Genomic DNA, 23,764 nt, shown 5'->3' with positions numbered 1-23,764 from the left:
TTTAAGCTGTTTGTGGTGACAATAAGCAGTGGGTCTAGGTGGATCCAATCACTGGAAACCATTCAAAAGCATACACACAATGTCAGCCTCAGAATGCAGCAAAAAAAATCTTACTGAACCCCAGACCGACTCTGTATTTGCCTTTTACAGAAAAATGGTGGTTAATATGCTAAACTGAAAGGATGTCTGAAAAACAAAAACATATACCTCTGTCTGGTATAGCAAATTCAGTAAGCAGCTGTTTAGAGACAAAGTGGGGAAGTCATCTGAGCTCAAGCAAAATTGATTATTTTTTGCTGAAATCAATGCAAAAACATGAACTCAACACTAGCAGCTGAACCTCAAAATCTTCAAGAATAGCTTGGATAAAGAGTTCATTTCTATGCAATCCCTCTGGACTGAACTGAAACAAAAGAGAAAACTGACGTCTGAACATCTGGTACCACCACAATACAGAGTATGAAAAGCTCTGCTACCCTTTCATTTCTGTGCCATATTGCAGGACTGAAATTACTACCTTGGATGATGCTGAACCATGGTCAAAAGATGTAACAAGTTCCAGTTTCCCCCTGCCAACAAAAACAAAGACACTATAAGGGTACCTGCTTAGCCATCAATCAGGACCCAGGCTGCCTCACTTAACATCCAATTCTAAAACCCTCCACTAAGCAGGCCATGCTTGAAAGCAAGGTCTGCTTTAATTTAGCAAAATGTGCTTCATTCTATAAAGATAAATGACTGACAAAGATCTTTTTTTTTTTCCTATAAGCAATCATAAATGTATGCTTCTCACATTCTCTAAAGCACCAAACAACATTTCAGTGTACCATTTTCTTAATTTTTGGAGGACCTAGGGCCAAGCTCATTAATGAATTTAGTCTTTGAAAATCAACTAAATCTACTTACACAAGGAAATTAGCCAAAGTTTGTCTTCATTAGAGACTCAGGCCAACCTGACCTGCTTAAGGAAAAAAAAAAAGAAAACAATAATCATCAACATCAATCCCTTGCCATACTGTGCTTGTGTAATTAGCTTACTGAAACCAATTAAACGCATGAAGATGCATTTATAAATAAATAAATGCTAAAAGGCTAGATGAGAAGACTTAATTATTCTTCCAAGTTCAGTAACAGCTGCTAAAATGATTCCACGTTCCCTTGCTGACAAGTTTAGAAAAGGTAACTTGCCCATCCAAAAAATTCCACCACACCAATTAAAGATATTTTGATTTTATTTTGTTCACACTCAAATCAAACAGGATCTTTTTAATACAACTTCCTATGAAATCATGGAGGAAGCTCTCCAGAATCACATAATACCTCAGACACAAACAACAGATTACATAAGAGTTCCTCTACCTTCAAGCCACCTGCTAGTTTGCCAGTGAAGCTCCAGGGAAAGAAAATTTAGGGTGGGCTTCATCTCACCTGATTTTAGCCATCTCAACTTTTGACTTGAAGCATAAAGTCTCTATTTAGGCTCCTCCTACAGTCAGCTGAATAGAGATGGGCATTTCTAGAGAAAATAAATCCCGCTTCAAGATGTGTCCAAAAACCTAACTCATCTGCACCTGAAATTAGGCAGACGTTTATCTCACCTACCATTCCCTGGTCAAATTAAATATAAATATATTCATACACTAAGGATGGTACTCATCTCACTGAAGTGTGGTAATAAAATGTTGAGCTCAATCTCTCTACTCTTCCATCGGTCAAAAGAGAACAACATCTTTCTCAAGCATGTATTTTAAAATTGAATGAAGCATCTTATGGGGGCATTTCTTTCTCAAACCATCTATACGGCCTGCCTGGATAGCTATCTCAAACCAGGCATTTCATTTAAGACAATGGAAGCATAAGCAAGACGAATCCCTGACTTAGTGCACAGCACCACAAACATACATTTAGATTTAGCTGAGCAGATACTGAGTGTTTGAATTTCACTTCCTTAACTCATTAGGAACTACAAATAACCCATTTAGAGTATTTTTAGTAATACAGTGTTATTTTAAATTGATCTTAGCATTGGTAGAGGGTCTTGGCACACCAGGAAGTCTAGAGGATGAGCGTCAATCCATTTGGAACAAAATCAAGCAGAAAGCCTGTAGAACACAGAAGATAACTGAGTGCATGGAACGACCTGAGCTGGCAGCAATAGCGTTAAGTCCATTAGTTGTCATTAGAACAAAATACACCACCATGGGCTTGCCAGTCCAGTCCACTCACAATGACTTGGCCTATCCAGATTACTCCTTGAAATGGTGAAGTCAGTCAAGTTTTGCTCAGACTTATGATCTTTGAGCACAGCGAGGTGTAATATGATTTCAAGCATGGATGCTTATCCATTAAGAACTGCAATAAAAATACCTTGCAATTTTCAGTCAGTTGAACAATTTGGGGGAAGAAAGTGAAAAACACACCTTTACATCCAGCTACAATACTGTTTGCTATCTCAGTTAAATTCTTGGTATCTTTGACAGCTTTGCAAATAGAGCAAATATTGTTTTCTAACACAGATGCAGGTCCTCAAATAAGACAAACAAGACAGCTTGCAGTAAAGCAGCTCTATCTAGCACTAGTAGCTCACAATATGTTTAATGATGGGGACAATCTGCTGACATTCCACAACTATAAGTAAAAAATAGCATTATCTGTGTAATTTTAAATACTAACTACAAACATATTCAGAAGTTTAGGTGATTCTGTTTTAAAATCTTCACCTCACATGGAATACATTATTTAAAGGAAGAAAATGATGTGACATATAGAAACATGACAGATTGTTCAGAAACCATACTAACTTTACAATAACCTTTTAAATTACATTTCATTCTGTAATGCTTCTTTTTCGGGGAAAAAAAACCCACAACAAACCAAAAAAATAAACCAAACTTCTGCTGGGGCACAGAAATCCTATCTAGGTGGAATTCGTAGGCAGCTAAAATAGAAGCAATAATCAACAGACAATTTTAGATGTAATACTTCAGGGTATGCCTTTGTGTGCAACTCCTGTAGACATACCTGAGCTAGTTTACATAATGACAGCAATATGAACGGGCCAGCCAGCAACACAGCATAGTCTTGTCCATTCACTTGCAAATTTATTGCCCTTTTTGGGTGGATGTTGCAACCTCATTTAAACACTGTGCTGGCTGCAGTTGTCACCATCTCAACTCAACGGTTTGAAACAAACTGCAGTATGACTGTGAACCACAGTAATGTTTCAACTGCAACACAACAGCATTCTAATAGGCAGATACCACTTACTTCTCGACTATCCACTTATAATAATGAGAAAATGCTGGACTGATTTCCTGGACCTTCCTGAGGCAAATGCCAGTTATGTTCTCCCCTGATATAAAGGCCTCAGGGAAACTGGTCAGTTCTCTGCTCCTGTTTCCTCCTAAACTACTTCACCCTGACCCAAAACACTTGAATTAATGGATCTCACCTGAAGAAATATTTTTTTAAACACTCATTTGAATTTAAATAACTCCTTCTATTTGAATTAATTAACTTTCCTGTTCCCTATGTAAAGTAGAGCAGCATAATTATCTCCCTTTTACAGAGTGAGAAAGTGAGATTCACTAAAATTCAGTGACTTCCTCATAGGCAGAGAGGAGCTCCATGGTAGAGGAGGGAACTAAAGCAAGAACCTGAACAAGATGGAAATAAAATTTCCAATGAGATCAGTGGAATTTATTTAAATCGTATGCTGCTGTGGGTCCCCTGACACCCATTCATGAGCTTCACGACACGATGTTAAAGGACGACACCAGGGACCCACCAATAATATTCTAAAACTGTAATACTGAGTATAACCAACCAGACAGTCAACACACTTAAATCACTATCAAGCCAAATTATGAGAACAGCTGTAAACCAGTAAAATGTCAGAGTGTCCTGAGTCATCGTATTAGCCTTCTTTTCTCTTCCACCTCTCATTATTTTCTTTTTCAAAGGACAGCAAAGCTTCCAGGATAATCCTCTACAAACCATATGTGCTCTTCTTCCCAACTCCAAGGTCTAGGATTATAAAATGAAAGCTGAGATCCTCACAGTTATACCATTTCATGAGTTAGGTCTTCAAGACACCAAGTAAATGCAATAAATGAGAACTGACAATGACAACACTAACACCTTGCAGGTATCTATAAGCAATGTCTCATGGGTAATTACATGCCAGTCAATTGGTCAAAAAGATTAGCTAAGGAGCTTAAAACACTGCCATTCCCTTTACAGAAATTTTAAAGGCAATCTACTCAGTCTGCATAAAGAAAGCTTTACAATCCTAGCACACTTATTAATGAGTATGCTTCATACCACCACCATCACTCCTTTTATACTCTTTCTGGGTTTACAGTTTTATTGCTCGTAGAGGATGGTGTTCTGAAAGAACAGGTCATGGATTTTCATTTTCAACTGGAGTTTAACTCCGGAGTGCCACACAATCATCATACATATTTCAATGCACACCAGCTGATTCAAGTGTAAAACTATGTAGGAGAAAAGATTGAAATTCTGTCATTTTGACTCTTCATTGCCTCTACTTTCTGCCTCAGTAAGACAGAAAACATTATTATTCTCATTTCTTAGCTTTCTACTTTTGGGGTGCACTCACTTTACATATGACAAAGGAAAAGTAAACACAATCTACATAGTTTGTAAACACTAAAGAGGTCAGTATAGTAACACTGTCGTACATAATCCACAGCAGGAACTATTTGCAGACTTCAAAGGTTAATTGATGTTTTGTTTCCTGACAAAATGACCTAGAAATTCCAGCCTTCCTAGAAGTGCTTCTGCTGCATGTTACCCTGGAGGAACTTGCTCAGTCCAGTCCCCTCCCCACACTCTGAGAACCTGCCTCACAATAATACTTCTTCAACAAAGCAGTTTTGGAGCTTACAAACTCTATTTTATTAGTCTAAATGCCTTGCTTATGGCCAAAAAGCCTAGATTTTCCCAGGCAGTTAATATGCTGCTTCTCTTCAATCCTCTACAGTAACTATCAGCCAATAGTACAGACCATTCCACATGTCCAAGATTCTTATATCCAAAATTAAATCTGAATCAGCAAGTCTCTCCCATGCCTTGAATGACAACAATGGGCACACAGTAAATAAAAATAATTTATTATAATATACTTGAAACATTTTCTGTATATTTAATAGAAGTCACATTTTCTGTAAAAACACTCCTTAAATAAGCATCTCTTACATACACAGTGAGAAGCAAGACAAAGAAAGAGTCTAGTTTTCTATTTGAGAATAAAGACATTTGGAATGATGCCTATACTAACCTACTCATTTCTCCTCCATTAAGTCCCCATGATTTTCCCGTAAGCATACCTGGTTTTCTATAACCAATTTGATTTGCATAAATTCTTCCCAGAAAAGAAACAATTACCTAACTTAATGATTTCTCCATTAATGGACATTTTGGCAACAATAGATAATGGAGAAATCCTTGATTAGTTTCAGGAGAATTCTGACTAGTATAAATAAGCATTTACATCAATAAGTCTCAGCGTAAGTTCACTTTAAACACAGAACATTCAGTGTGCTGAGGGAATATGACTGATTTAGGTATCCTGAGTAAATTAAGGTGTACCCAAAATGTTTTTTTGCTTTTGCAAGAGATGGGCATATACAAAGCCCTGATATCCAAATATGCTATTCTGAATGGATAAAACATCTGTTCTTGGGATGCTAATAGCCCCTCTCCAACTGCAGCTCTAGGCTCTGTCTCTCTATTCTACACATCAGCTGAGCCTTAGCCCAAGATCCCAAGCCACGGCCCAAACAAACAAGAGGACAGAATTCCTTTTGCAGCCCTTTCCCAGCCCCACTCCAGCTACAGCTCTAGGCTCTGTCGCTCTCCCAACCCTAACTAATCCTAGCCCCAGCCCAATGCATCACCACCAAACTATACTCCCCCAAAAGTCCAAACAACTATTTTCTCTTGAATTTTAATTCCTTTATCAAGGAACGTCCTTCAAAAGCCAGTTTGACACCAATAACATAGGCATTATCACTAATGCAGCTTTTGCTCATTAAGCCACAAAGATACAAAGAGAAAGTGTCAGTTAACCCCTTAGACACTGAAACACAGACACTAGTTCTACTATAATGCTTCCTTCGAAATACCACTGTCAACAGAGAACTTGCCTACTAACGTGGTTTCCCTCTCAGGACAATGAGAATGGTTGGACTGAAAAAGGAAAAGGATGAATACTTTCAAACGGAAGGGATCATAGTTTAGCATTTGAAATGTAGTAGAGATATACCACAAGTCTTGTCTATCTAGCAGTCGAATTAGAAAGAAAACAAGTTTACGAGTCATGGTTGCAAAAGAGGGCATGCTATAGTTGCACATCCTTAAAATATGATCAAAAAAGATAAGCACTCAGGTATTACAAATCCTAGCCTACTTTTGGATGGGTTGCTTAACTTTTTACAACCTCCATTTTTTCAGCAGTAAAATGGAAATAATAATCCTGCCTTTTCTGACAGTAAGGCTATGAAGCTTAATTCATTTAAATTCTGTGAAAGTCTTTTGAGCTCCTTGTATGAAGTGTTACTTAATTAAATATTGTTATTATTCCAAAGGAGCAACTGTAACAACAAAATCCTATTTATTTTATTGCCTACTGCAATTTGCATATAACTGCCCAACCCCCCAAAAGGAGCACTTGTCCCTGTTCTGGTAAGAACTTTCGTTAGTCAAAGTGTGTTAGATGAGAAAGGCATATTCTACTCCAACACAAAAACATTTTAACCAGTGAAAAATTAAACAGATGTTATGACCATCAGGATTTTTAATAGCGCTTTTAAATTACTTAATGTCCTTTTCTTGATTTTCATGTACATTTTAAACGAGGTTTGTTTCTCTTTATCAGTTAAAATACATTCTAATCTCTTTTGATGTCTTATTTAATGAACTAGAATGGCCCTTAACTATTTTTATGGACATAGAAACAGAAACTAATGGAACACATTGCTTTGATTTGTCTGTGTACGAACGAGCCCAAAGTTGGTGTTGCTAGTTCTCAGCCAATACTGCATTGTTCTTTATTGAAATTTCATCTATGCCTAAATAAAATCATAATGAAAAGAAAAAGAAAACACAAAAAAGAGACGCTGCAGCCTTAAGTAATACTGGTTAGAGCAGAACCCAGATGTCCTCTTTTAGCTTTTCAGAGCTTAAGAACTCCAGGGTGTAGTAGCTTCCCCTCAGAGCTTTCATGTACTACTGTCTAAGTTGATGATGCTTCACTTGATTATAAATGCTGGGACAAGGAGCCTTATAGATCTGAACAAGCACAACTATTACCGTTTTTTTTCCCTGGGCTGTGGTCACAGGGCAGATCATGGAGGCCAAATGTAATTCACCGAGTATGAATTTGACCAAAAAACTGACAGAAACACAACAGGCAAATTCTTGCCCCTGTTGTGATCCCCATCTGGTTGGAGAAAAACTTAAAAGCTCCAACTGGTCCTAAAAGCCCAGGACTAATAGAAAATAACTACACGGAAGGCAGCACTGGAGAAAAGATTTGTAAGATTACTCTCCCCTGTCTATGGGCTATGTCAAATACATGACTGAGCAGGAGTGGGCCACATGGTGCTTCAAAGGCCGCAGCTAGGTACGTGTCATGGTTTAACCCCAGCCGGCAACTAAGCCCCACACAGCCACTCGCTCACTCCCCCCCAGTAGGACAGGGGAGAGAATCAGAAGAGTAGAAGTGAGAAAACTCATGGGTTGAGATAAAGACAGTTTAATAGGGAAAGCAAAAGCCATGCACACAAGCAAAACAAAACAAGGAATTAATTCGCTACTTCCCATGGGCAGGCAGGTGTTCAGCCATCTCCAGGAAAGCAGGGCTCCATCACACGTAATGGTTATTCAGGAAGACAAACGCCATCACTCCAAATGTCCCCCCCCTTCCTTCTTCTTCCCCAGCTGTATATACTGAGCATGACGCCATATGGTATGGAATAGCCCTTTGGTCAGTTGGGGTCAGCTGTCCCAGCTGTGTCCCCTCCCAACTTCTTCTGCACCTGGCAGAGCATGGGAAGCTGAAAAGTCCTTGATTTAGTATAACCACTACTTAGCAACAACTAAAACATCCCTGTATTAGTAACACTGTTTTCAGCACAAATCTAAAACATAGCCCCATACTAGCTACTATAAAGAAAATTTACTCTATCCCAGCCAAAACCAGCACAGTATACAACACAAGGAACAATGAGGAATGATTAAACTAATTTAGATGGCCCACAACAAGACTCTAAGACAAAACAAGGGGGTCTCCAAACTCTCAACAGCTCAGGATCTCAAAGATTTGACCACAGTAGAAAGCCACAGTGTCCAGAGTCTTACACAAATATTTTTTATATAAAGTGCCATACAGTATTTAAAAAAAGCTTCATGCCATCTGCATGTCAGCAGCACTGAGACCAGAAAGCCTCTCTGCATTGCAATGGCAGATCTGCATATTACAAAGTTACGGAAAGCAAGCCAATATTACTTTCTGCTGAACTGACATGCTCCTTTCAGATCTCTTCCTATACAATTTGGAACTAGTGTTACCCTTGGAGGCGTAAGTAGCACTACGAAGCAAGCTATTTCCCTCATTCAGAAGGTTTCCAGTTTGTTTAAAGAAAGGCTTCTTCCATATAGTACATTCTGACATACCGAGTAAAGACGAGCTCTTGTTTCTTTCACAGAGCTTAAAGAACAGGATGTAGCACAATGTTAAAGGTATCTGCTTATCTCAGTCAATGCAAAGCCATGTCCCAAAAAACATCTAACATTATATACTCAATGCCAAGTATTGTTTGAAAACAGACCTTTTAAAATACATTTTCTCAGTCTAAATCTATTACAATATCTTTGTAGTAACCTCCTTACAGATGTGCTTCACTTCTTTCTTGGGATTCAGAACTGCCACTTATAATCAACCAAAGGAACAAAATTTTTCTACTATTTACGTTGATCCACTTCACAGACGGTAAAAGGATTCATCATCACGTCAGCCCCTTTATTGTTACCTACACTACTCACTGCCTAAGAGCCTCAGCTGTAGCCCAGGGCCCAGTGGCGAAAGGCAAATCCCCCATACCAACAGTTTGCTTGTCCTAGCAGTCCTTTAGAAGACAGTATGTATGCAAAATGAAATGAAAAAGTAAAGAAAACCATTTCAACTACCTTGCCATGTAGTTTGTGGACATCATATCTTATTTGAGCAAATTCACGGAGTCCAAAAGATCCTCCAACAAGATATAGCTGAAAAACAACAAAATGAAAACAGACGTGTTAGGACTACTAAGAAAAAGAACACTATGCATACTTACAAAGAACACTTTGCATACTGACCCAATTCATTTACCAAGGGACCCTACTATTCTTCCAACAGAAACACCAGGAACTGAAGAAAATAATCAACTGGAAGATATGTATAGGAGAAAAGGGAGTATATGTAAAGTCAGAGCCTTCTTCCACTCTCTGGGCGTGGATTTCACAAATTTCCTCCTTCGTACAAAGACAGCTGCTTCATTACTCACATTTTCTAGGGAATTCCTCTCCTCTTACCCCTTCTTTTCCCTCCCCATATGGCTTCCTGACATAACTGCAGCAAAGGAACCTTTACTTCACTGCCACAGGATTTATTCTCATAATTTTCAAACCCTGTGGGGAAGTAACAATGCCATGTTGACTTACTCTGATGTCTGTGGGTAAGAGATCTAATTAAGCTTCTGAACAGACCAGCTGATTGGAGCTGTGGTTCAATGACACATTATCACATAGGCTAAGAAATCATATCTGGCACACCTGCACTTTTATTATTGCCTCCTTAGTTGTCTTGCAATTCCCTCCACACCTGTGAAGCCTATGAACAAGAATAATAAAGGGAGAAATGGGAAGAAAAACCCCTTCACATCCACATAAAGAAATCAATAAATTATTCTTTCTTTTGACAGAGAGATATCATAAAACTCTCTATGTATTTTTACCATTAAAAATGGACAGACCAACCAAAAGATCGAGTATTGTTAACAAACACCATTAAGGACTTGAAAACTAGCTTAGAAATCTAGCTGCTCCGTGGAAGAATCAGGCCTCTTGCTCCTGCTCTGACCTGACAGACTCCATCTGCTGTTCTCTGTTAAGGCAGATGCACAGGAGGCCAAAAGGATTCACATGTAGAGATGCACATCTAAGGAAGGTGGAAGCATGAGGAAGCTCTAATGACTTGAGTGGGGAAAAAAAAACCAACAAACAACCCCAACACCACCCTATTTTATCACACCATATTGCTGTTACACTCCTTCACTACAGGCTGTTGCTGCGCTGGTAACTATTTTCTATGCAATGCTGGCTGATTTCTTGCTACGTATTAGGTTTGCAGCAATGGCCTGTGTCCAAGAATTGTTATAATTATGCTGCACAGGTAGTCAAACTGTATGTTTTTTCCAAAAAGTATGCCATCCAAAGTTCAGGTCACTGAGGCCACAAAGCCATATTCATTGAATTTAAATTTAAAAAAAAAAAAAAAAAAAAAAAAAAGCCTTCTACATCTATTCCTTCTAAAAATTGCAGGACTACATAATTTCCCATCAAGCAGGTAAAACTACTCACAACCATGTGAATGCACTCCACATATACACTTAAATGCTGGTATATTACAGACTGGTACCCAGGAACTAATGTGCTCTGTTCACAGAACAGGGAACCCTTCACCAATGGGCAGGAGTTAAAGGCTTCACAGCTTCTTTCTGGCCTGGCCCTTTCCATAAGCCTAAGAATCTAGCTGAAAATTACAAACAAATAGACCAAAATTTTGTGATACAAACATCCAACTGCTAGGCCACAGAACTCTGATTTCAGAAAGCCCATCAGAAAATCATCATGTGGCAGCAAGTTAACTTCTGGCCACTAGAAATTTGACCTACCAAAAATTGGATGGCACCATACTTGTATTATAACTGTTCAAGAAATTAATGATGCTCTTGCAAATATTGAATCATTAAAATACACAACAGATAAAAAGGTATTTGTATAAAGGGAGGGGAAAAAAAGTCTTCCTCATGTGTCAGTATTTTCGTAAGAAAGAATAACAGGAAACAGAAAATAAAGTATTCAAAATAGTTAAAAAGAACCTGAAAATTATTCAAGATTTATTCAATCAAAGCAGAAGATTTGTCAGCTGAAGATACGGTAACACATAATGCCGTAAGTCTCGAGGATCAGACTATAGTTGAATTTTAATATGGTTGACACCTCAGCATAAGTTTTCATTAGCTGATCTTCTTTAACTCATAACAAGTATTATGTTAATTAACAGCCAATGAGTTAACTTAAACAAACTTTGACTCCTAATGAACAGAAATCAGAAGTGCTATAGACAAGTTTACAGCTGTTACAAACCACAAGTTACTGCCTTTGTGTATATTAGCATGTTGTCAAAGAGTGGCTATGGCAGGGCAAAAGCAACTGCACTGGGAATGGTTCAGTACACAGTTGTTAAACTAGGCAGAAAGTAGCAATTACTTGTGACATCAATTAAAAATTAGTTTGCCCAACAACAAACTTGCATGAAGTATATACTGTTATGAGATGCAATATGAACAAAGTGGAAGACTTTTAAGTGGCCTGTCCTCATAACCCAACTATTATTTAACATAATGAAAAGGTCCACTGTGGCTTACAAAGCCGTGCTCCAAGCTAAAGAAGAAATACTACATTCTTTAGCTTTGATCATTTAAAACTATGTAATGTACACTCTAACTAACAGAAATCAAGTAGAAGGTTGTTGCATGAAATAAGGCGTGCTACTCATTTTGTCTCATCACATCCTATCACTTGTTTGACAGCAACCATCTATTATACAGTGCATTTTACATTTGCAGCTATACACACGACAAAGAAGTTGATATGCACACACCTCTCGGTTCCTTTAGACAGCTTTTGGCCTAAGACTGTAATTTTACTCAAATCACCTTTATAATACTAAAGGGGAAAAAACCCACTTGATTTCTGATGTACTTTTGCTCTTCATACAGCATAAGCAGTATAACTAGCCTGGCAAGTTGGCACATTTCGCTTATCAGGCATTACCAGTATAGTTGCCTTTACACTTCCAATAGCACAACGGTTGATTTTTCTTAGGATGAAACATCAGTTAGGCTCTGTCAGAGTCAAACCACATTGATGCTGTAAGAAATCACAAATGCCACTGAAATATTACACAGTGTAATGCTGGAAGGTTAGGATTAAATAATTTTCAAAAGCGCAGAACACACACAAAAATATAATATGTTTACAATTTTACTTGACCAATGTTCTCAATAACAAAACATGATGTCTAAGACTTCACTGCAAAACCAGACCAGAATCAGTCATATTCAGCACTTATTTAATCAACCAACAGCATGTCAATAGAGTTAGCTGACAAACCTGAGCATGAATTGCCTTGATCTACAAAAGCCAGAGCAGCAATGGACAGCTATTCAATTAGATTTTTGAAAACTGTTCAAAAGCCAATAAAAGAAGATATAAATGAGTTTATGCAACTATAATAGCATTAAAAGTAATAAAGGGCTCAGCAACTGACAATGCATTGAGTGGAAATATTAGCCTTGGTTTAAGTGTTTCCTTTCTCTTTTTTGCATTATGAGGGAAGATGTCCTCACTACTTTCATTTAAGTTAACTGTATTTAAAGGGAAGAATGCATATATACAAACAGTCAAAATAATTAGAAGTGGGATAAGACTCAAGTTAAAAATTCCAGCAACATTATCAGCTTGTTGGCTTTGCATATTCTGTCTCTCACATACATTTCTAGTTTCCCAATTTGTAAAATAGAGATATTCTCTACATTCCTTGCAAAACACTCTTCAGTTAAAAAAGCACTACAATGGATGAATTTGCTCAATGCAAGCCAAGGGCAATAGTGAAGTCCAGTATGTTCCATCCACTAGTCCAGACATAAAAGAGACAGTAGAAGCTATTCAGGATGCCATATAAATAGAACAGTTAGGTTTGCAATATTCTAATGAAGTCAGGCTCAAGTTCACTCTCCGGTTAACTGAAAGGGGAAAAGTAATGCCACATATAATGAAAATTAAGATATATTTTTCTTCATTCCAATTTTAGAATCATACAGATACTTAATTGACATTATAAAATGTTAAGACATTGGCATCTGAAGAGCACTCAAGCTGGAAAGTTCAAATATACCTGCATTCTTTCATTGTGAGGGAACTATTTGTTTTATGTGCTTCAGAATGTGAAGCAAAAAATGTTATTATGTAGTGAACATCATCTGTCTAGTTACTTGAATGCATTCAGCAGATTGATGAAATGATAAATAACTTGTCACTTTGTCCTTCACACCTGAAGTTTACCTTAAGAAGGCAAAAATCATAAAACATACTAGTTAGCCAGCACTTAACGCCAAAGCAAACAGCTTAACAGCACTGCTACCACAACCCCCCATTACAGATCTCACATTGGATTATTCCTTTATGTTTCAGTGAGTACACAAAAAAAACCCTACAATGTTGTAATGCAATTATGTATGCATGGAAGACTTGCATGTTGCAAAACAAAATGAAAGATAGGATGTGACATAAGAGCACCATCTGTCATATACAATCAGCAACCTCAGTAAATGTTTTATGTAAAAAAATGACACAAAATTCTCTTTAATAACATTCTTTTAAAAATTCTATTTGTTCACTTCTCCATTGGGAAGTATGTTATGCAATCAGTTATGGATGGCATCAGACTGATCCCTTGAACTGCATCTTAGGATGGGAAATACTTGTATTTGTCACCAACTACAGTGAGATGTTCACTGAGGACTCATAACAGCAGAACAACTTGGGACTTACAGCAGATCCCTACTTTTTTAGTTTCCTGCATAATCTAAAGCAGTCATCTTCAGTTCCTTGGGTTAACAAAATAACAAGAAACTATTTCTCTGGCAGCACCAGCAATTTGCCATATTACAGGCGTCCCTGTTGTTAGAGAAAGCCATTCCTGCTACAGTACCAATTGTGAAAGTCAGATTCCTAAATTACATTTGTCATAAATCCCTAAATTAACCAAATCACAATAGTTAGTGCTGGCAACGCAGACTATGCAGTGGTGGAAAACGTTATGATACATATCACTGGAGAAGGAACATGATAATTTTCTAGCCTCTTCTTCAAGAGTGCTGCTGCAAAACCCTCCAGCTATTCATCAGGAGCTTCAAAATTAGAAGAGTCATGTGAATGATTTTATTTTAGTTTGCAGTGATCCTGGTAAAAAGGGGTTTGGGGTTTCCTTTTTAAAGAACTGTCATATGTGCAGTGCAAGACTGGTGAAAGATGGCAATCTGACAGCCCAGAAGACAAGTCTCTTATTTGTTCCCTAAATAAAGTAGCAGGGCAAACTGCCAGTCCCAGGAAAGGCCCAGGCAAGTCATCTTAACCTGAAGCGCCCCCCTCTGCCAGCTTTAACTCTCAAGAGTTTATTTCCCAGAGCCATTCCAGCACTTGGCTCTAACGCTGAAACTGCTGAGAAGAGAGAAAAACAGTGCAGAAGTTTCTTCTCAGAAACTTACTAAATCCTCTCCCCACCCCCGATGGGAGCAGAAGAGGGTCTACCTTTTCTTCTTGTCTGCAACAAATGGAAATCATTTTTAGTTCAGATCAGAGGCCTCCTTTGGGGAAAAAACAGAAACCCAAACTATGCATCCCTTAGTAATTATTTCGTTCAAAAGCACAACAAAGAAAGAGAATGCACTGATTTAATGCCTATGCTAGAATTCACAAATTGTAGAAAGACTGAACTGCATTACATTCCAAAATGGATGAAATATGCCAGCAGATGACCACATGGATGCCATGCTGGCAACCCGGGACAGCAGCTGATATAAACTGGAGCCAATCATAACTGACTGATAAAGCAGAAGAGTGTAGTTTTCACAGCACGTAGAACTCTGTGCAGAATATTAAACTTGACCGAAGGTATCAGGTTAATTGGCTCAGTATAGAGTATGTTCAAAGCAAGGATTTTAAAGATTGCAAATACGAATGGCTACAGGCCAGAGTACAACAAAAACTGTCTGTATCCTTTCAATGCTACTATTCAGTGTCTTAGGAAGAAAACAAAACCTTTTTTTATTAAAATGTCCATTTCATAACAGGTCAGAAAGCACAGAAAATGCATTTAATAGAAACCAATTTAAGAACAATGCAGAAGAGACAGAAACCCATATGTTCCTCAGCGTGAGCATTAGCGAAAAAGGGCATTTTCAGCCACAGCATTGTCATTTTGCATTACACACATTGCTTGGGCTGGTCAGATGACAAGGGAATTTCACTCAGCAGCTGCAGCTGTTTGAAATCGAAGTCTGCCATGGTGGTCAAGCTGCAGTTTCTGAACACCATCTTCTCTTTCACCATAAGCTTCTAAAGGCCACAATTTCAATTCCTTATTAAAATTATCATTCCCATTACTCACAGGTTCAATTCTAGCCAAGGTACACTACAATAAGAAACTGTTTACATCTCATGGCAACCTGGTGTTCTTGTGATGTGTTAGGCCCAGCTCAAAACAGCAATAAACTGAAACCTGCAGTAAAGAACATAAAAAGAAACCACTACTAGTCAAGTAATACTCCCTATTGACAACACTGGACAGGGGATGAAGATGAAATGTACTACAGAGTAAATATTAATCTTACATCTTTACCTTCACCACCCCTTGAAGGTGGAGACTTAGAGCAGGACTAAACACAAAAAGTGAAAATAGGCAAGTCTGTACTTATGTTCCTGTTCTGAGGCTCAACACAGAACCTCAGTTCCCCTGAGTGCCAGATGAGTCCATTCTACCAGCATTAAGCAATGCAAATACACTCTGTATGTTTTAAAATGAAACAGAGGAGAAATCTGGAATACTAAAGAGTGCCTATTTGTTTGTCTAACATTTATCTGGAAAACAGTATTCAAAGATTAAGAATCAAAAGAAAAGTTTAAGGCGTTGATTCAAAAGATGAGCTCAGAAATTTTAAGGCCTGACAGTCAACCAAAAGATGGAAGTCAACTAATCCAGACTGCACAAACTGGAGTCCACAGAAGCCCATTCAGCTTGAACACGCTGGCTTCCACTCCGGCACAAACAGTTCCAGGGGGTGGTTTTGTCTGGAACAGCTCCATACTCCGCTGTGGATTCAAACACACACAGATGAACAGGAGATGCAAAGCAGAAGCGCAGCAGAAGTCGAAGACATATCTCATCATAAGCTTAGATAGCCAATATTTAGAATACAAGTCATTGAACCATAAAAGCAACACTCTGTGATTCGTTGATTGGGAGCAACCATTTTAAAATTCTAAAAACAGTTTTGTATTTATTGCTTTTCTAGGCTACAAATGTAATACCTGTGACTTTTACAGGCAATCTCAACTTATCTACAAATATTAGAAGTCAGAATTCTCTTCTCATGAGTAAATGTTAACTTCTATTCATCTCTCAAAAGCATATTAACATTTAAATCAACTGTTCTGCATATGTCAAATTTTATTGTAAAGTTACATGAAGTAATAGGTACTAATAAAAGTCCTGCAATTCAGTATTATGAATTGTTCAAGGCGATAATGTGAATGATGCTAACAATAACACTGACATATCTAAAAGTGAAAAATGCTGATTGTAGTACTCCTTTTTCAAACATAGCAGAAGATAATGTAATAAGAGTTTCTACACATAGACACTGATGGCAACAATAGATCTCAGAAACGTGATTACTCCTGAGAAGAATTTTCCATATTTCTCAGTGTTCATGTCATCTTTTATGGACAGATCCTCCAGAATCCATGGGAAAAAAAAAGTGTGCCTTGTATTCAGCATACCCCAGGACTCAGAATTCAGCAGCTTTTTATGAAATGAATTAGGAAAGTTGTATTTAAAGAAATCTTTGGGATCTTAGTTATTTAAATACATTTAAGTGACAAAAACATAGTTTCCCTACCCATTAACCCTGTAAAACTTTCATGTTCAGTGACTCACAGCACAATAAAACACCATTTCACAATATTTGCAAAACATTTCTGAGCCTTAGTCATGGCTTCCAGATGACCCTGACTTCACCAGTGAACAAAACTAATCCACAGACATGTAATTTCATGTCCTGATGTCTGGGAAATGTTTTTGTTTTGTTTTGTTTTGTTTCAAAAAGGTTGAGAGACAACTGGTTCACTAACAAGGGCCTGAGATGCCACTGACCTTCTCTAATGGTGCCTGGAAGCACTGACCACATTGCTGCAGCATTGTAGGGACTCTCTCTAATCTGACCTTTTTTCTTGTCCTGTACATGACATGCATTCTTGGCGTCTCTTGACAAAGTGTTTATCAAAGTAAACTTGCACTGTTCAAGGCAGCAATGTAGATGGCATTGTAGTACAGTCTGTGTGCATAAACACTGATGGAAATAGATTTTAGAAACATGTTTATTCACAGAAAAATCTTTCACTGTTCCAAGCTACCTCCATCTTCTCTTTTGGCAACACTAGGCACAGCACATAAAACACCAAAGGCAAGATCCAGAAGGGGAAGCAAAGTACTTGTAAAAAAAAGTACAGTCATTACAGGATGAGGGAAAAAAAAAACAGAAAAAAGAAGTCAAAATCTACAGCTATAGATATGGAGAATGCCACAACATACTGCGAATTTGAAACTTGCAGCACTACATATGTAGTGCAATATACTTATTTTACGTGTCCAATAAAAATCACCAAATGAGCCACAGACCATATTTTCTGACTGCTAAGATGCCACTTCAGATCCTCAGAATTTAATTTTTCCCTTGTAACGTGTTGACAGCAGAACTAGAACTGCGTCTATACATTCATTTTGCAGCTTAAGAGAGTACGAAAGATCCTTGCCTAGAATCAGACAGAACCACAAACACAAGTTTTGGGAAGTGGTGTGAGCATATGAAATAATGTCTTTTTAACATGTGTTTTAAAACTGTTACTGCTTTGCAATTTTGAAGTCCACACGTTTCCTCAGTGACCTAGAGTCACCATTTATACTTGTCTGAAAAAATAGCTTCCAGCAACCCTCAAATATTCTAACTGCACTAGCGAAATAACCTTGCATGTTCAGTGTCTCATAAGAAAGGTATGACACTGGATCCACTAAGAGCCTCCAAAGAGCCTTGTTCTCTCAAGATTTTCTAGAAGCATCACGGCAGCAATACGACATTGATAGACGCATCCCTTTTGGTCAGGTAGAGTTGACTGTGGAATATAAAGCAGCAGTGACTGAAGCTCTTCTTCCATAACAGAACCAAGTATCCTGAAGTATCCTGAAGACTAGTAAGTTAAGCTTCATGTGATAAAGAAAGAGTTTCCACTATCATGATAGGAAACAGAGATGTCAATATAGCTGACAAAGATGTTTAAGTTACCACAGAGGTGGCACAGCCTTCCATCATAACAGCAAATTTTACAGATACATCTGTAAGGTCACTGGAGTTCAACCCAACATCTACACAGATGTTACCACCTTTACCAATGCTTTAGGACTACTCGCCCTGTAGCACTCAAGCTGTTAAGATATTCTATGCCAGGTTACATCACTCTCTCCTGCATGCTTAGTGTTTTATGCCACGCAGAGATATCTTATCTGCGAAGTTTACAGAGTTAAAGAAACATTCACAAATCAAGGTTTCCTGCAGGTTTAATTCCTACCCCCTAGAGTCTTGTTGGTGCTCACAAAGAAACACTCTTATCTTCTGAGAAAGTATGACTGAAAACTGTGATTTACACATCTTACTCCGAAAGCTGTTGTCAGTTTGAGGTTTAAAGATCAACCAAGAAAATTCCTTCTGCGCTGAAATATTCTAACAGCCCCAAGCCCAAAAGAACAAAGAAAAAAGGATCAAGATAATTTACACTAAAAAGTAAGAAATACTTTTAATATATATTTGTGCATGTGTGTGTATAATGAGACACTCATCTGTCTTTGAATTATGATCTCTTTAACCTTGGAGCCTTTAGAAAAAGTGGCAGAGGGATTTTTCATTCAAATATGCAGTGTAAGAAGGGAAGATATGAAAGCCGTTGGGGGGGGGGGGTGGGGGGTGGGGGAGCAAATATGGTACTGATGAAAAGTCCAGCAGTACTGAAGAATAAAGTCCTGTACCTGTCTAGTGAAAAAAACTATGTACAGGATGCAAGAATCTAACAGAAACCTTTGGTTTCAGTATTATCAACAAATTCAGCAGAATTTAAAGGGTTACAAAGGCATGGTCCTTCTGATTCTGTGCACAGATTCAGTGTCTTTTTTGCTGTAATTGATCTTTTAGCACAATTCTGTTCAGCTTCAGAGATGTTTTCAGAGTTCAATGGACAGCTGGGGAACTGACAAGAATTGCATGAATTTTCCTTTTTCTTACTCCTTGGGAAGCCTTTGGGCAGCAACACAGAAACATTCTGAAGTATTCACAGGGGAGAATAATTTTAAGGCAGGGAGACATGAAACCCTGGAAAGAAATATAATAGAATATTTCTCTATATAATATTGTCTCTGGAGGAAAGAGCTCAGCGGTAACAGAAATGGAATGAAATTAGGCAGTACAAAGTCAAAGAAACCAGTCTCAAAAATTTCTGCTATGACCTATGGCAAATCATGCAAAAACACTAGGAGGGCCAAAAGGACAACCACAGGTCTACCTTGGCCTGGGAAGCTGAAGTCCTAGCTCCAGCACTGAAGCAGAACTGAGAAAATCTACGCCATTGCTGCCAGATGGTTGTTCAACCTCTCCTTAAAAACCCTAAGTATGTATCACGAGTGCTCTTTCCTAACTAAGAGTAATATTTTCCTAACATCTGATCTAAAGCTCATTTATTTTGGTACTTCTTTCCCGAGCTATGAAAAGCAATCACCACTCTCAATATATGATGTACAGAACTTCTCAGACTTTTCTAAAATAAACTAAGTCAATTCCTTCAAGCATTTCTTAAAGGTGGAATGTCTGTTGTATCTTTTATGTTGCTCTCCTCTAGACTTTACAGTTTGTCTTCAGCATCTCTACAATGGCACCACAAACCTGGAAAATTACTCCAGCTGAGGACTTTGAGTAGACTGGAAGAGTCCAGTTCCCTGTTTTACTTTTGACAAGTTTCTGTGTCTTATAATGACATTTCTGTTTTTCACAATATTACAGCCCTCATTATTTTTGGAGGACCCACCCCACCTAAGATACCTTCCAAATTGAAAGGTACCTGATAACTACATTTTATAGTATTTTTTCAATCCTTTGAGAACACAAATGATAAGAAGCATATCTTTGCCATACTTTCTCTGAAGTGCAATTCTCACAGGGAAGGTAATGCAGAAAGCTTTATCAAAGTCAAGATCTTGTGTATCAGTTGCATCTCCTCACCTACTATATCAGTTAACCTATCAAATATCAAATCTGATATATTTATTATTGAAAAGCAATGGTGACTTTTCTCTCCACCAGGTCACCAACTCTAAGTATCTATAATTTAATCACTTAATATTTTCCCAAAACCTTTTATGGAGTTAAAATTGAGCTGGAGAGTACTAAACTGCCTAGGTTTCCCTCATTTTGAAAGAGAAGTAGCAAACCTCAAGTAATTACATAAACAATAGGACTGTGACCTAAAAATATATCCAACCTTAAACACCTAAGAAACATGTTATTAAACTAAAGAATAATGTCAGAGCACTCAAAAGATTACATGAAAAATTAGAAAGCAAAATAAATTCAGTCTAAGCATGAAAGCAGCAAAGTTCTGGACAGCCTTTTAGGTACACATGCATGCAGCAGGATATCTAAACAGCTGTAACACTATGCTTGATCACTTTATGAAAGGTGTTATATGAAGAGGTTGTTTGCAATATCAGAGAGTGGAGTTGCTGATACAAATGATTCATACAGTTGTGGTATTATCACACTAGTCTGTTGGTTTGGTTGTTTTTTTAAAATCTGTTTTCATTTCTTACAAATGTCTTCATCAATATTTTGGGAAAAGATACTTCACTCTATTCAATTGCATGAATATTTCCACTTAAAGTCCCTACTCTAGAACCTCTGTAATATCACTTTAAAATAAATGGCCTTAAACTTTTGTAACTCTAACAAATGTCACTATTCTTCTTTGGACCACTCCATTTTCCTGAGGCATGCTGCTGAATATTTGAGGAGGATGACACTGATTTCTCTAGTAGTATTATAAAAATGTTGGAATTATCTTTTGCCCTACTCATTATCCACCTTGAAATTTGCTTACTTTTTCTAAACCAATTGTATATATGGTAAATGAGACATGAATTGCATAAACGGAAACCACACTGTCCTGGCTGCTGCTTTTGTCTTCCTTCCTGAGTTTTTATCCATAAGTGCATCTAAGTTGTTTAATTTTTCTTCTAATGCGCACAGGTACTTAGGATAGGCAAGTGCAATCTATTATGCTGTCCGTCTTATAACTTTGTTTTCTTCCTTTGACTTTATTGATCTTTTCTAACCACGACTATTCTAAATAGTTATGCCTCACCTACCACTTTGAGCACAACTGTAACTATAACCTATCAACTCATTTAACTAAAATTCTTTCCATTTATTTAGATGTATAAATTATCAGACCAACACTGCCGCTGTGGTCTAAAATCGGTTGACAAGCTAAAGAAAGTTAGACAAGCACACAAACAATGTTTTAAAGAAAAAACACCAAGATGCATTTCCCTCACCTTTTAGTTAGGAATATCTTTCAGAGTATGCTTTATAAGCCTATCCCTGACCTCCAAAGGCCACCACTGACCCTGCGGGCAGAGCGGGGCACCGGGCTCACGCCCTTCCTCCACCTCCTCTCCGGGCACACACCAGTCCCCTGCAGGTCCTGACAAGAGTGAGAGACAGAAGCACCGTCCACCAGCTAACGCAAATGCCCCTGCTCCTCCCTGCCAGCATAAATTCACCTGCCGTTGTCCCCTTGACACCCACAGAAACCTCCCCGCGGGGTCCCGGCCCCACGCTGCCTCCCTGCCCCCCCAGCGCACGGCAGAAGGACTCCGCAGACGGGCACGGCCTGGGCCGTGCCCTCAGGGGGCCAGACCCCCCCGTCCCTCAGGCGGCGGCAGGACCGTGGCATCCCCGGAGCCCGCTCGCCCCCACGGGGTGCCGCCGGGGCGGGGCCTGGCGTCGCACCGGCCCGCCCCCAGGCCGCTACTCCTCACCGGTGGCGGTGCCCCCCCCCCGCGGTGCTCACCAACAGGGGGACCCCGAAGGTCATCGTGCGGCCCCTCCACAGCTTCCGCAGCTTCTCCATCCCCCTCCCTCTCCATAGGCCCCGGCCGGCGCCCTCCCGCCTCCGGCCCGGTGTCAGCGCTTCCGGCGGGGCGCGGGTCCGCCCGCCACAGCGGCCCCCTCCGCCGCGGCAACGCGCCCGGGGAAACGGGGTTCCGCTGTGGTGTCCGCGTCCTGCGCTCCCTTCGGTGCTCCCGTGGGATGTTTGGCAGAAGGAGTCGGCTCGGGCCTCGGCATCCAACCAGCCACCGCCTGTGCAGCGCGGCCGGGCTCAGCGAGCTCTTGCCCCTGTTTCTCCAGACATAGCCGATCGCTTGTTGAAATAATCCCCATGAAACAGTGCGGTCAGACTCGCTCGGCCAGCCAGGTGCTTTGCCTGACATGGCTGCTGCAGCCAAGTTACCAGTTACGAAGCCACAGGGTACTTCTAGGTTATAGACACACACAGAGGTATCGCAAAAGCTCTTTGAAGTGGCGGACGTTTGTCGAACATCCACAAACGGTCTGCCGGTACCAGACCGGCCTGTGAATGGTTTCATCCACCCCACTGGTTTTCCTGAGGAGAAATGTTTGTTGGGGAGCACGTCCCCGTGTCCTGCACCAGCTGTAGCTAAGTTGCTTAGATTTTATAGAGATTCCACTGTATCTGTGGGAAGACAAGGATGGGGCTGGAGCCGTGCTGTCGCCCGCACAAGAATGCAGCCAGGATTTAAGGCCAGGGGATGCCAGTAACAGTGTGTGTGTGCTGAGAGGGGAATCCAGGCTTAACGTGATCTGGCTCCACGGCTGCCAAACCTGGGCTGTCCTGAAGCCCCTCTGAGGTTTCTGCCCCTGTATTTTTTCGTCCGCCATGTATGGCATGTGGAATGAAAGCTCCCCACCCATTATTCCTCCTGGAAGCTTTTCTGTGCAAACGTGCCGGTTTTGTTAGGTGTTTGTACCACACCTAGCACAGCGGCGTGCTCGTTTTTGGATTAGGGCTGCTGCACATTATGCTGTTATTCTTACTGTTGATTACTTTTGGTACCTGTGAATACCCGTTCACTAATATCACAAAACATTGTACGCGTATATTGGGCTGTTATATTCAGGTAATTACATCCATGAGTGGCAGTTCAGTCTGTCTGTATTCCAGGACTGAAAATCCAGAGTTAGTCACTACAGCATAGTCCCCAATGGTGAGGTGAAAGCGCCGTCCACAGAACTGCAGGAACCCTGGGCTGACCTTGGATTATCCTACTAAGATAAAATTCCCTTTAGATGTGTATGGGGAAGGGGAAGAGGAATTCACCTTCAGTAAAGCCACCTTTGAAGCCACAGAAATGAGCAAACAACAACAAAAGACTACAGAGAATAAGAGTCTCAGGATAACCCTGAGGCTGATGAGGAGCTCAGTGCTACCGCGTGGCCAGGTGTTTTGCCACAGG

General features: G+C 39.5%; 1 protein-coding gene across 1 annotated transcript in view; it reads right to left on the bottom strand.

The window, feature by feature from the left end:
• The window catches only part of COX16 (cytochrome c oxidase assembly factor COX16), a 50,305-nt gene extending 27,875 nt beyond the window's left edge, over nucleotides 1-22,430 (bottom strand). Inside the window, exons 1-2 of the mRNA XM_075502922.1 lie at nucleotides 22,300-22,430; nucleotides 9,214-9,291 (exon numbers count right to left, since the gene is read on the bottom strand). Of these exons, the coding sequence (XP_075359037.1) occupies nucleotides 9,214-9,291; nucleotides 22,300-22,359 (138 nt within the window). The 5' untranslated portion in view covers nucleotides 22,360-22,430. The remainder of the gene's footprint in view (nucleotides 1-9,213; nucleotides 9,292-22,299) is intronic.
• Between the last annotated feature and the right edge of the window lie 1,334 nt (nucleotides 22,431-23,764).

The sequence above is a fragment of the Mycteria americana genome, chromosome 5 (genome assembly GCF_035582795.1).
Source record: "Mycteria americana isolate JAX WOST 10 ecotype Jacksonville Zoo and Gardens chromosome 5, USCA_MyAme_1.0, whole genome shotgun sequence".
NCBI classification, from domain to species: domain Eukaryota; kingdom Metazoa; phylum Chordata; class Aves; order Ciconiiformes; family Ciconiidae; genus Mycteria; species Mycteria americana.
Note: the sequence above shows the minus strand (reverse complement) of the source record. Positions and strands in the feature narration are given on the sequence as shown.